The sequence below is a fragment of the Mobula hypostoma genome, unplaced genomic scaffold (genome assembly GCF_963921235.1).
Source record: "Mobula hypostoma unplaced genomic scaffold, sMobHyp1.1 scaffold_123, whole genome shotgun sequence".
In the NCBI taxonomy this organism is placed as follows: Eukaryota; Metazoa; Chordata; class Chondrichthyes; order Myliobatiformes; family Myliobatidae; genus Mobula; species Mobula hypostoma.
In genome coordinates, this window is record NW_026948196.1 from 225,001 (window position 1) to 239,016 (window position 14,016).

General features: G+C 60.9%; 1 protein-coding gene and 1 non-coding gene across 2 annotated transcripts in view; both read right to left on the reverse strand.

The window, feature by feature from the left end:
- ncapd2 (non-SMC condensin I complex, subunit D2) overlaps positions 1-14,016 on the reverse strand; it is a 175,117-nt gene that overhangs the window by 132,285 nt on the left and 28,816 nt on the right. The window contains exons 5-11 of the mRNA XM_063039703.1: positions 8,284-8,465; positions 6,975-7,126; positions 6,742-6,869; positions 6,278-6,401; positions 3,627-3,774; positions 1,877-2,074; positions 180-314 (exon numbers count right to left, since the gene is read on the reverse strand). Of these exons, the coding sequence (XP_062895773.1) occupies positions 180-314; positions 1,877-2,074; positions 3,627-3,774; positions 6,278-6,401; positions 6,742-6,869; positions 6,975-7,126; positions 8,284-8,465 (1,067 nt within the window). The remainder of the gene's footprint in view (positions 1-179; positions 315-1,876; positions 2,075-3,626; positions 3,775-6,277; positions 6,402-6,741; positions 6,870-6,974; positions 7,127-8,283; positions 8,466-14,016) is intronic.
- Positions 11,996-12,307, reverse strand: LOC134341784 (small nucleolar RNA U85). The gene has a single exon (XR_010016862.1). It is a non-coding gene; the product is annotated as a small nucleolar RNA U85 (small nucleolar RNA).

Consider the following 14,016-nt stretch of genomic DNA (forward strand, 5'->3'; position numbering starts at 1 on the left):
TGTCTGTCTGTGTGTGTGTGTCTGTCTGTGTGTGTGTGTTTGTGTGTGTGTCTGTGTGTGTGTCTGTGTGTCTGTGTGTGTGAGAGCACGTGCATGTGTGTGTGTGTGTGTGTGAGCGTGCACATTTGTGCCCGTGTACGAGCGATTTTTGTTTTTCTCGCACGCGCGCCTGCCCTTACCTTGCCGGTGAAGGGGTTGTTGGCGAGGACGGTGCCCAGCAGGTGGATGGCGTTCTTGCAGACGTTGACCGCCTTGTCGCACAGCCTCCCCATCGCCAGCGTCACGACGGGGTGGAATCGCTTCATGGGCAGGGCCTGACGGTTGAGCAGCAGAGGTACGTCAGCGGGAGAGTAACAGCGGGCGTCCCGCTCTGACCTGCTACCACACCCTCCTCGCCCCGCCCAATGACCCTCCCACCTTTCTGACGTGCCCCCCGCCGGGAGGGGAGCGACTCACCCTGTGAAACGCAAAGACAGACAAACGCCCGAGGAAAGCCACAAGGCTTGGGGAGGGGGGACAGCCGTCGAACAGGGGAACGAAACCCCTCAGTGAGCGGGCAGAAGCCAGGAAAAGACTGTGGGTGGCGGGGGGTGGGGGGAATACAACCTGGCAAGTGGGCGGTGAGAGATTCCCCTTGACACAGCGTCATACCAGCAGAAGGGGAGAGAAAGCGAATAAGAAACAAAAGACATTCAGCAGATGGGAGACCTTCGATCTAATGGCAAGCACTTTGATTTCTCCAACCCCCTTCCCTTTCTCCCACGGTCCACTCTCCTCTACCATCAGATTCCCTCCTTCCCTCTCTCCCACGGTCCACTCTCCTCTCCCATCAGATTCCTCCTTCCCTTTCTCCCACGGTCCACTCCCCTCTCCCATCAGATTCCCCCTTCCCTTTCTCCAACGGTCCACTCTCCTCTCCCATCAGATTCCCTCCTTCCCTCTCTCCCACGGTCCACTCTCCTCTCCCATCAGATTCCCCCTTCCCTTTCTCCCACGGTCCACTCTCCTCTCCCATCAGATTCCCTCCTTCCCTCTCTCCCACGGTCCACTCTCCTCTCCCATCAGATTCCCCCCTTCCGTCTCTCCCACGGTCCACTCTCCTCTCCCATCAGTTTCCCCCTTCCCTCTCTCCCACGGTCCACTCTCCTCTCCCATCAGATTCCCTCCTTCCCTCTCTCCCACGGTCCACTCTCCTCTCCCATCAGATTCCCCCTTCCCTCTCTCCCACGGTCCACTCTCCTCTCCCATCAGATTCCCCCCTTCCGTCTCTCCCACGGTCCACTCTCCTCTCCCATCAGATTCCACCTTCCCTTTCTCCCACGGTCCACTCCCCTCTCCCATCAGATTCCCCCTTCCCTTTCTCCAACGGTCCACTCTCCTCTCCCATCAGATTCCCCCTTCCCTTTCTCCCACGGTCCATTCTCCTCTCCCATCAGATTCCCCCTTCCCTCTCTCCCACGGTCCACTCTCCTCTCTCATCAGATTTCCCCTTCCCTCTCTCCCACGGTCCACTCTCCTCTCCCATCAGATTCCCCCTTCCCTCTCTCCCACGGTCCACTCTCCTCTCTCATCAGATTCCCTCCTTCCCTCTCTCCCACGGTCCACTCTCCTCTCCCATCAGATTCCCCCCTTCCGTCTCTCCCACGGTCCACTCTCCTCTCCCATCAGATTCCCCCCTTCCCTCTCTCCCACGGTCCACTCCCCTCTCCCATCAGATCGCTGTCTCTGTCGGCGACTGGCACGGGAACCGGACCGACAGGCCATCGGGCCATGCCGAGTCTGGTCGGTGGGACGACGAGTGGGGCTGTCCCGGCTGACCACCGGGGAAGGTGGCCCCTCCTGTTCTCCCTCATGCTTGCTGCCCACGCCCGCTCACCTTGGCCTGCACGACGAGGGCCAGCAGTTGCAGGCCGCGGCTGCGCACCAGGGCGTGTGTGTCGTTTAGGTGCAGCTGCAGCGTGTCCAGGAAGCTGTCCCGCAGCTGGCGGGAGGCCGGCTCCAGCCCGGGGCCGCTCAGTGCCTGCGTCACCATCTGCGCCGCACAGCTCAGCACGGCCGTCCGCAGCACGTGGCTCTGAGGGGGAGGAAACGATGGGGGTCAGACAGCGGTACGAGGCAGGACGGGGGGTCAGACAGCGGTACGAGGCAGGGCGGGGGTCCGGGAGTCCGGGACGAGACGGGGCGGGGGTCCAGGAGACCGGTACGAGGCAGGGCGGGGGTCCGGGAGACCGGGACGAGACGGGGCCGGGGTCCGGGACGAGACGGGGCAGGGGTCCAGGACGAGGCAGGGCGGGGGTCCGGGAGACCGGTCGAGACGGGGCGGGGGTCCGGGAGACCGGTCGAGACGGGGCGGGGGTCCGGGAGACCGGTCGAGACGGGGCGGGGGTCCGGGAGACCGGGACGAGACGGGGCGGGGGTCCGGGAGACCGGGACGAGACGGGGCGGGGGTCCGGGAGACCGGGACGAGACGGGGCGGGGGTCCGGGAGACCGGGACGAGACGGGGCGGGGGTCCGGGAGACCGGGACGAGACGGGGCGGGGGTCCGGTAGACCGGGATGAGACGGGGCGGGGTCCGGGACGAGACGGGGCGGGGTCCGGGACGAGACGGGGCCGGGGTCCGGGAGACCGGGACGAGACGGGGCCGGGGTCCGGGAGACCGGGACGAGACGGGGCGGGGGTCCGGGACGAGACGGGGCGGGGGTCCGGGAGACCGGGACGAGACGGGGCGGGGGTCCGGGAGACCGGGACGAGACGGGGCCGGGGTCCGGGACTAGACGGGGCCGGGGTCCGGGAGACCGGGACGAGACGGGGCGGGGGTCCGGGAGACCTGGACGAGACGGGGCCGGGGTCCGGGAGACCGGGACGAGACGGGGCGGGGGTCCGGGAGACCTGGATGAGACGGGGCCGGGGTCTGGGAGACCGGGACGAGAAGGGGCGGGGGTCCGGTAGACCGGGACTAGACAGGGCCGGGGTCCGGGAGACCGGGACGAGACGGGGCGGGGGTCCGGGAGACCGGGACGAGACGGGGCGGGGGTCCGGGAGACCGGGACGAGACGGGGCGGGGGTCCGGGAGACCAGGACGAGACGGGGCGGGGGTCCGGGAGACCAGGACGAGACGGGGCGGGAGACCGGGAGACCAGGACGAGACGGGGTGGGAGACCGGGAGACCAGGACGAGACGGGGCAGGGGTCCGGGAGACCGGGACGAGACAGGGCGGGGGTCCAGGACGAGACGGGGCAGGGGTCCAGGACGAGACGGGGCAGGGGTCCGGGACGAGACGGGGCAGGGGTCCGGGACGAGACGGGGCGGGGGTCCGGGACGAGACGGGGCGGGGGTCCGGGACGAGACGGGGCGGGGGTCCGGGAGACTGGGACGAGTCGGGCGGGGGTCCGGGAGACTGGGACGAGAGGGGACGTTGGTCCGGGGAGACCGGGACGAGAGGGGGCGGGGGTGTGGGGAGACCGGGACGAGACTGGGCGGGGGTCTGGGACGAGACGGGGCGGGGGTCCGGAGAGACCGGGACGAGACGGGGCGGGGGTCCGGAGAGACTGGGATGAGACGGGGCGGGTGTCTGGCGACCGGGAAAAGGCGGGGTGGGTCCCACACTCCCTCTCCGCACTACCTACCTCTCTGTTGAGGAGGTCCATGATGAGGCTGACATTGGGGATCATCACCTCCGGTATGGCCTCTGACAGCTCTGCCAGGAAAGTCCCAAAGGATCGGACGCCCAGAGTCTCCCGAGAGCTGTCCCCCGAGGCACAGAGACCAATCTCCCTACCATCCAGAGCGAAACACAGTCACAACCCCCTGGATCAGATCCCAGCCTGTAACCCACTCCCGGGGATCTGTTATTCTGTATATAAACCCCATGAGCCCCTGGATTAGATCCCAGCCTGTAACCCACTCCCGGGGATCTGTTATTCTGTATATAAACCCCATGAGCCCCTGGATTAGATCCCAGCCTGTAACCCACTCCGGGGATCTGTTATTCTATATATAAACTCCCCGAACCCCTGGATTAGATCCCAGCCTGTAACCCACTCCCGGGGATCTCTTATTCTATATATAAACACCCCCAAACCCCTGGATCAGATCCCAGCCTGTAACCCACTCCCAGTGATCTGTTATTCTATATATAAACCCCCCGAACCCCTGGATTAGATCCCAGTCTGTAACCCACTCCCGGGGATCTGTTATTCTATATATAAACCCCCCGAACCCCTGGATTAGATCCCAGTCTGTAACCCACTCCTGGGGATCTGTTATTCTATATATAAACCCCCTGAACCCCTGGATTAGATCCCAGTCTGTTACCCACTCTCGGGGATCTGTTATTCTATATATAAACCCCCCGAACCCCTGGATTAGATCCCAGCCTGTAACCTACTCCCCGGGATCTGTTATTCTATATAGGAACCCCTGGATTGGATCCCAGCCTGTAACCCACTCCCCGAGATCTGTTATTCTATATATAAACCCTCCCGAACCCCTGGATTAGATCCCAGCCTGTAATCCACTCCCCGGGATCTGTTATTCTATATATGAACCCCTGGATTGGATCGCAGCCTGTAACCCACTCCCCGGGGATCTGTTATATATATAAACCCCCCGAACCCCTGGATTACATCCCAGCCTGTAACCCACTCCTGGGGATCTGTTATTCTGTATATAAACCCCCTGAACCCCTGGATTAGATCCCAGTCTGTAACCCACTCCCGGGGATCCGTTATTCTATATATAAACCCCCCGAACCCCTGGATTAGATCCCAGCCTGTAACCCACTCCCCGGGATCTGTTATTCTATATATGAACCCCGGATTAGATCGCAGCCTGTAACCCACTCCCCGGGATCTGTTATTCTATATAGGAACCCCTGGATTGGATCCCAGCCTGTAACCCACTCCCCGGGATCTGTTATTCTATATATAAACCCTCCCGAACCCCTGGATTAGATCCCAGCCTGTAACCCACTCCCAGGGATCTGTTATTCTATATATAAACCCCCCGAACCCCTGGATTAGATCCCAGTCTGTAACCCACTCCCGGGGATCTGTTATTCTATATATAAACCCCCCGAACCCCTGGATTAGATCCCAGTCTGTAACCCACTCCCGGGGATCTGTTATTCTATATATAAACCTCCCGAACCCCTGGATTAGGTCCCAGCCTGTAACCCACTCCTGGGGATCTGTTATTCTATATATAAACCCCCTGAACCCCTGGATTAGATCCCAGTCTGTAACCCACTCTCGGGGATCTGTTATTCTATATATAAACCCCCCGAACCCCTGGATTAGATCCCAGCCTGTAACCTACTCCCCGGGATCTGTTATTCTATATAGGAACCCCTGGATTGGATCCCAGCCTGTAACCCACTCCCCGAGATCTGTTATTCTATATATAAACCCTCCCGAACCCCTGGATTAGATCCCAGCCTGTAACCCACTCCCGGGATCTGTTATTCTATATATAAACCCCATGAGCCCCTGGATTAGATCCCAGTCTGTAACCCACTCCTGGGGATCTGTTATTCTATATATAAACCCCCTGAACCCCTGGATTGGATCCCAGCCTGTAACCCACTCCCCGAGATCTGTTATTCTATATATAAACCCTCCCGAACCCCTGGATTAGATCCCAGCCTGTAATCCACTCCCCGGGATCTGTTATTCTATATATGAACCCCTGGATTGGATCGCAGCCTGTAACCCACTCCCCGGGGATCTGTTATATATATAAACCCCCCGAACCCCTGGATTACATCCCAGCCTGTAACCCACTCCTGGGGATCTGTTATTCTGTATATAAACCCCCTGAACCCCTGGATTAGATCCCAGTCTGTAACCCACTCCCGGGGATCCGTTATTCTATATATAAACCCCCCGAACCCCTGGATTAGATCCCAGCCTGTAACCCACTCCCCGGGATCTGTTATTCTATATATGAACCCCTGGATTGGATCCCAGCCTGTAACCCACTCCCGGGGATCTGTTATTCTATATATAAACCCCACGAGCCCCTGGATTAGATCCCAGTCTGTAACCCACTCCCGGGGATCTGTTACTCTATATATGAACACCTGGATTTGATCCCAGCCTGTCACCCACTCCCCGGGATCTGTTATTCTATATATGAACCCCTGCATTGGATCGCAGCCTGTAACCCACTCCTGGGGATCTGTTATTCTATATATGAACCCCTGGATTGGATCCCAGCCTGTCACCCACTCCCGGGTCTCCATACAAGCCCCCGGGGGGGATCCGCCAAGCCTCCTCACCTCATGATCTCTGCCACGATGGTCTTGGCTCCATACTCACGGGTCCACAGGCTGACCACCTGCACCAGGACGGAGGGGCTGTGCTCGAAGTGCTGGAGCAGCTGGATCACATTGAGCGTGGCTCCTGCGGGTGGGGGGGGGCGAGAAGGGGAGAGGTGGGAGAATTGGCTCCAGTGTACCCTCCCCGCCCGCTCCCGACTCATTTGTCGCGACCACGCAGAGGACCATTCCGCTCAGACTCGAGGGCCGACTTATCACCCCTCCCGACCCCGTTCCCTTGCCTTCTCCCCGCACCCTCCCACGCCTCGATTCACCGGACATCTACCCAGCCCCGCCCGGCCGTCCGGGGCAATGAATCCCACAGGTCCACCACCTTCCTGTTTGAAGTTCGGGAGGCAGCGACTGGGAGTGGGGGGGGGGGTGTACATCGGCCGGGAGGGAGGGAGGGAGGGAGTCGGACTCACCCAACGTGTGGTTGTGCCGGCGGATCATCAGCCCCAGCAGATGCGCCACCGCCTCGCAGAGGGGCCGGCTCCTGACGTGGGCTGCGGTCGGGCTCTCCAGCAGGCGGTAGCAGGCGCCGGAGATCACCCTGTGGGGGGGGCGGCAGGTGAGCCAGCTGGACCGGAGACGCCACGGCGAACCTCTCCTGCCCACCCCTCCCCTCCGCCCCCCCCACCCCCCCCCGGGCACTCACCGGCAGAAGTCAGCCTCGGGCAGGCCGAGGGGCCAGAGGCGGCCGAGGTCCAGCTGCAGCAGATGGGTGAGGTGCTGCAGGGCACAGAGCCGCTCGGACTCCCAGTCCCACAGCCGGCCCTGAGAGGGAGGGCCCGGCCTCGCACGCCGGGCCTGGGCGGATGCAGTCGGGGGTGGGGGAGAGCGGAGAGGCGGAGCAGAGAGATGGGCAGGAGGGGGGGGAATTGGGGGCAAGGAGGGGGAGAGGGGGGAGGGGAGAGGGGAGAGGGGGAGGGGGAGGTGGGAGGGGGAGGGGGAGGGGGAGGTGGGAGGGGAGGGGGGAGGTGGAGGAGGAGGGGGAGGGGGAGGAGGAGGGGGAGGGGGAGAAGGGGAGGGGGAGAAGGGGAGGGGGAGAAGGGGAGGGGGAGACGGAGACGGGGAGGGGGGAGGTGGAGGTGGGAGAGGTGGAGGTGGGAGAGAGGGGAGGGGGAGAGGGGGGAGGTGGGAGGGGGAGGGGGAGGGGGGAGGGGGAGGGGGGGGGGAGAGGGAGGGGGAGAGGGGGAGAGGTGGGAGGGGAGGGGAGGGGGGATGGGGAGGTGGGAGAGAGGGGCGGGGAGAGAGGGAAGGAAGGGGGAGAGGGGAGAGGGGTGAGGGGGAGAGAGGGGAGGGGGAGGTGGGAGGGGGAGGGGGAAGGGGAGAGGGGGGAGGTGGGAGGGGAGGGGGAGGGGGAGAAGGGAGAGGGGGAGAAGGAGGAGGTGAGGGGGAGAAGGGGAGGAGGGAGAAGGGGGAGGGGAGAAGGGGGGGGAAGGGGGAGGGGGGAGAAGGGGGAGGGGGGAGGTGGAGGTGGGAGAGGTGGAGGTGGAGAGGGGGAGGGGGATAGGGGGATGGGGAGAGGGGGATAGGGGAGAGGGGGGAGGGGAGGGGGAGAGGGGGAGGGGGAGGGGAGGGGGAAGGGGAAGGGGACGGGGACGGGGACGGGTAGGGGGAGGGGAAAGGGGAGGGGGAGGGGGAGGGGGAGAGGGGGAGGGGGGAGAGGGGGAGGGGAAGGGGGAAGGGGAGGGGGTAGGGGGAGGGGAAGGGGAGGGGAAGGGGAGGGGAAAGGGGAGGGGGAGGGGGGATGGGGGATGGGGAGGTGGGAGAGAGGGGTGGGGGAGAGAGGGAAGGAAGGGGGGAGGCAGTGGGCAAGGGAAAAACATTAATCGATTTAATCAACCGCATATTCTTCCCCACCCCGTGCCCCTCCAGTCTTCCTCCCCTCTCAGCCCTCCCCCCATTCCTAATACCCCTCTTCCCCTCCCGACACCGTCCTCCCCCCCACCCCTCACACCTACCTTGCCGGTGGGGCCCAGGTTGGCCGCCTGCAGCTGCAGTCCGCGCTCCTCCAGCGCCTCCATCAGCTGACTCAGCAGGTAGCAGCCCATCTTCAGCACGTTCAGATGCCGGAGCCTGTCGGAGGGGTCCAGCTCGCTGTCCGCCAGGACGCCCGGCAGCTCGCCCGCGTGTCCAGACACCACTGCAACGAGAAGGCCGAGCGGTGACAGGGATGGGCAGGGGGGTGGAGACTTAGCCAGCGAGAGCTCAGAGCCCACCTCGAGGACCAAGAGGGGTACCCAGTGGATGTAATGTACCGAGGGAGCACTGTTCTACCCCCCAGACTCTCAGAGCCCACCTCGAGGACCGAGAGGGGTACCCAGTGGATGTAATATATCGAGGGAGCACTGTTCTACCCCCCAGACTCTCAGAGCCCACCTCGAGGATCGAGAGGAGTACCCAGTGGATGTAATATATCGAGGGAGCACTGTTCTCCCCTCAGACTCTCAGAGCCCACCTCGAGGACCGAGAGGGGTACCCAGTGGATGTAATGTACCGAGGGAGCACTGTTCTACCCCCCAGACTCTCAGAGCCCACCTCGAGGATCGAGAGGGGTACCCAGTGGATGTAATGTACCGAGGGAGCACTGTTCTACCCCCAGACTCTCAGAGCCCACCTCGAGGATCGAGAGGAGTACCCAGTGGATGTAATGTATCGAGGGAGCACTGTTCTACCCCCCGAGACTCTCAGAGCCCACCTCGAGGACCGAGAGGGGTACCCAGTGGATGTAATGTACCGAGGGAGCACTGTTCCCCCCCCAGACTCTCAGAGCCCACCTCGAGGATCGAGAGGAGTACCCAGTGGATGTAATGTACCGAGGGAGCACTGTTCTACCCCCGAGACTCTCAGAGCCCACCTCGAGGACCGAGAGGAGTACCCAGTGGATGTAATATATCGAGGGAGCACTGTTCTACCCCCCAGACTCTCAGAGCCCACCTCGAGGATCGAGAGGAGTACCCAGTGGATGTAATGTACCGAGGGAGCACTGTTCTACCCCCCAGACTCTCAGAGCCCACCTCGAGGATCGAGAGGAGTACCCAGTGGATGTAATGTACCGAGGGAGCACTGTTCTACCCCCCGAGACTCTCAGAGCCCACCTCGAGGATCGAGAGGAGTACCCAGTGGATGTAATGTATTGAGGGAGCACTGTTCTACCCCCCGAAACTCTCAGAGCCCACCTCGAGGATCGAGAGGAGTACCCAGTGGATGTAATGTATTGAGGGAGCACTGTTCTCCCCCCAGACTCTCAGAGCCCACCTCGAGGACCGAGAGGAGTACACTGTGGATGTAATGTATCGAGGGAGCACTGTTCTACCCCCCCAGACTCTCAGAGCTCTCTTTGCCCACACCGAGGATCGAGGGGGGTACCCAGCGGATGTCATGTATCGAGGGGAGATCTGTACTGTCCCCTGTCTCTGGGCTTGCAAGGTGCCAACACTGACGATCGGTGGAAGGCGGGTGTGAGGTGCCTGGTGATTGTAACATACTGAACTATGTCCACCTCCTTCCCACCCCCACCCCTCCCTGGAGCACTCGATGCCGAAAATGGGGATGGAGATGGGGGTGCCCAGTTGATGTAACGTACTGAGGGAGCTCTGAACTGTGCTCGTCCCCAGCCCCTGCCCCCAGGAGCGCTCAATACCCACAATGAGGATTAAGAAGGGGTGCCCAGTTGATGTAACGTACTGAGGGAGCTCTGAACTGTGCTCGTCCCCAGCCCCTGCCCCCAGGAGCGCTCAATACCCACAATGAGGGTCGAGAGGGGGTGCCCAGTTGATGTAACGTACTGAGGGAGCTCTGAACTGTGCTCGTCCCCAGCCCCTTCCTGCCCCCAGGAGCGCTCAATACCCACAATGAGGGTCGAGAGGGGGTGCCCAGTTGATGTAACGTACTGAGGGAGCTCTGAACTGTGCTCGTCCCCAGCCCCTGCCCCCAGGAGTGCTCAATACCCACAATGAGGGTCGAGAGGGGGTGCCCAGTTGATGTAACGTACTGAGGGAGCTCTGAACTGTGCTCGTCCCCAGCCCCTGCCCCCAGGAGCGCTCAATACCCACAATGAGGGTCGAGAGGGAGTGCCCAGTTGATGTAACGTACTGAGGGAGCTCTGAAGTATCCCTGCCCCTCCCGAGGAGCGCTCAGTACCCACAACGAGAGAACGTCCAGTTGATGTAATAGAGAGAGAGCTCTGTAACCAGCGGAACACCACGTTATGTACCCCTGGGGTTCAAATTTTCTGTGGACTGTCACTTTAAAATGTCGGGAGAGTGAGACTGACTTTTGGACACTGTTTGAGGAAAGAGAGAGATAGAGGTAGAGAGAGAGAAAGAGAGGTAGAGGGAGGGAAAGAGAGAGGGAGGGAGGGAGGGAGGGAGGGAGGGAGAGAGGGAGGGAGGGAGGGAGGGAGGGAGGGAGCGAGAGAGAGATGGAGGGAGGGAGCGAGAGAGATGGAGGGAGGGAGAGAGAGAGGGGAGGGAGAGAGAGAGGGGAGAGGGAGAGAGAGAGGGGAGGGAGAGAGAGAGAGGGGAGGGAGAGAGAGAAAGGGGAGGGAGAGAGAGAAAGGGGAGGGAGAGAGAGATAGGGGAGGGAGAGAGAGATAGGGGAGGGAGAGAGAGATAGGGGAGGGAGAGAGAGGTAGGGGAGGGAGAGAGAGAGATAGGGGAGGGAGAGAGAGAAAGGGGAGGGAGAGAGAGATAGGGGAGGGAGAGAGAGATAGGGGAGGGAGAGAGAGATAGAGGAGGGAGAGAGATAGGGGAGGGAGAGCGAGATGGAGGGAGGGAGGGAGAGCGAGATGGAGGGAGGGAGGGAGAGAGAGATGGAGGGAGGGAGGGAGAGAGAGATGGAGGGAGGGAGGGAGAGAGATGGAGGGAGGAAGAGAGAGATAGGGGAGGGAGCAAGAGATGGAGGGATGGAGAGAGAGAGAGATGGAGAGAGGGATGGAGAGAGAGAGAGAGAGAGAGAGAGAGAGAGAGAGAGAGACAGAGACAGACAGAGAGATGGATGGATGGAGTTACTTGATGGACAATCGATGTTATGGTTTCTCTGCAGCTTGTTTTGAATATACAAGGACACGCAGACGCGCTAAGGGGTGGTGAAATTACCACTACGCTTCCAGGTGCCCACGAGTGTGGGACTGAGGATCGCTCGCGAGGGATCGATCTGTGATGATTAGTGCGTGAAAGAGCGACCCTGTGGAGTCTTACCAGTGTGTCTAACCCTTGCCTGGGTTGGTGGATTATCACTTGAAGACCGCGCTCTTAAGTTGGTCAAGTTTGGCTAATGTGGAAGTTTCGGAGGACAACGGGAAGAATCGACTGCATCGGCTTACGTGGACCACAAACCATCTCACTCTCTCTCTCTCTCAATTGTACTCAACTCAATAACACCAACTGAACTGACTTTGTTTGCCTACCGTCGTATCAATGACCACCAAAGCTTGAAGAAGTTTGGGTTTGTATTTCCACACCCATATATATGCATAATCTCTGCTAACCTGTTTGATTTATCTGGTTTTATGTTTCTTTATTACATAGCCAGTAATAAAATAGAATTAGTTACCAGCAAAACCAGACTCAAGGTGTGTTCCATTTCTGCCGGATCTTTACCCCGTTACGGGGTACGTGACAACCGACGCCTTCAGCCAGCATCTCCAACGACCCCCGCCAACCCCAGCACGGCCATCAGATTACCAAAGATGTGCGATCACCCTCTCCGGCAGGTTGACAGGGGGGTTCTGCCCGAACTCCGGCACGCCTCCCCCCACCCCGTGTCCGCGCCCTGCTCCCGAGCGTTGCCGGGGTGACACGCTCTTCAATGCCGGCCGCCGTTCTCCGGTCGCTGGGCGCGGGATCTTGCTGTTGGTCCGCCCTTACAGCGAGCACGCAGGTCTTGGACGTTCCCACCAAGATTACGGACCCTCGGGGTTCGGGCAGCTCCCCTGGGCCTCGACACCGTGAGGTCACACTCGCCTTTGTATCATCACGTGGCCTCCCCTCCCCACTCACTAACCCTCCACGAGAGCTCCCGAAACCTTCGCAGGGGCGCAGGGCAGAGTTTCACACAACGTCAGCCTGGAGATCCACACAGCGATGGGACGGTGTGGAGGGAGATTCACTCTGTGTGTCTGACCCCGGGAGTGTGTGATGGGACGGTGTGGAGGGAGATTCACTCTGTGTGTCTGACCCCGGGAGTGTGTGATGGGACGGTGTGGAGGGAGATTCACTCTGTGTGTCTGACCCCGGGAGTGTGTGATGGGATGGTGTGGAGGGAGATTCACTCTGTGTCTGACCCCGGGAGTGTGTGATGGGACGGTGTGGAGGGAGATTCACTCTGTGTGTCTGACCCCGGGAGTGTGTGATGGGACGGTGTGGAGGGAGATTCACTCTGTGTCTGACCCCGGGAGTGTGTGATGGGACGGTGTGGAGGGAGATTCACTCTGTGTCTGACCCCAGGAGTGTCTGATGGGACAGTGTGGAAGGAGATTCACTCTGTGTGTCTGACCCCGGGAGTGTGTGATGGGACGGTGTGGAGGGAGATTAACTCTGTGTCTGACCCCGGGAGTGTGTGATGGGACGGTGTGGAGGGAGATTCACTCTGTGTCTGACCCCGGGAGTGTGTGATGGGACGGTGTGGAGGGAGATTCATTCTGTGTGTCTGACCCCGGGAGGGTGTGATGGGACGGTGTGGAGGGAGATTCACTCTGTGTGTCTGACCCCGGGAGTGTGTGATGGGACGGTGTGGAGGGAGATTCACTCTGTGTGTCTGACCCCGGGAGTGTGTGATGGGATGGTGTGGAGGGAGATTCACTCTGTGTGTCTGACCCCGGGAGTGTGTGATGGGACGGTGTGGAGGGAGATTCACTCTGTGTCTGACCCCGGGAGTGTGTGAAGGGACGGTGTGGAGGGAGATTCACTCTGTGTCTGACCCCGGGAGTGTGTGATGGGACGGTGTGGAGGGAGATTCACTCTGTGTGTCTGACCCCGGGAGGGTGTGATGGGACGGTGTGGAGGGAGATTCACTCTGTGTGTCTGACCCCGGGAGTGTGTGATGGGACGGTGTGGAGGGAGTTTCACTCTGTGTCTGACCCCGGGAGTGTGTGATGGGACGGTGTGGAGGGAGATTCACTCTGTGTGTCTGACCCCGGGAGTGTGTGATGGGACGGTGTGGAGGGAGATTCACTCTGTGTGTCTGACCCCGGGAGTGTGTGATGGGACGGTGTGGAGGGAGATTCACTCTGTGTGTCTGACCCCGGGAGTGTGTGATGGGACGGTGCGGAGGGAGATTCACTCTGTGTGTCTGACCCCGGGAGTGTGTGATGGGACGGTGTGGAGGGAGATTCACTCTGTGTCTGACCCCGGGAGTGTGTGATGGGACGGTGTGGAGGGAGATTCACTCTGTGTGTCTGACCCCGGGAGTGTGTGATGGGACGGTGTGGAGGGAGATTCACTCTGTGTGTCTGACCCCGGGAGTGTGTGATGGGACGGTGTGGAGGGAGATTCACTCTGTGTGTCTGACCCCGGGAGTGTGTGATGGGACGGTGTGGAGGGAGATTCACTCTGTGTGTCTGACCCCGGGAGTGTGTGATGGGACGGTGTGGAGGGAGATTCACTCTGTGTGTCTGACCCCGGGAGTGTGTGATGGGACGGTGTGGAGGGAGATTCACTCTGTGTGTCTGACCCGGGGAGTGTGTGATGGGA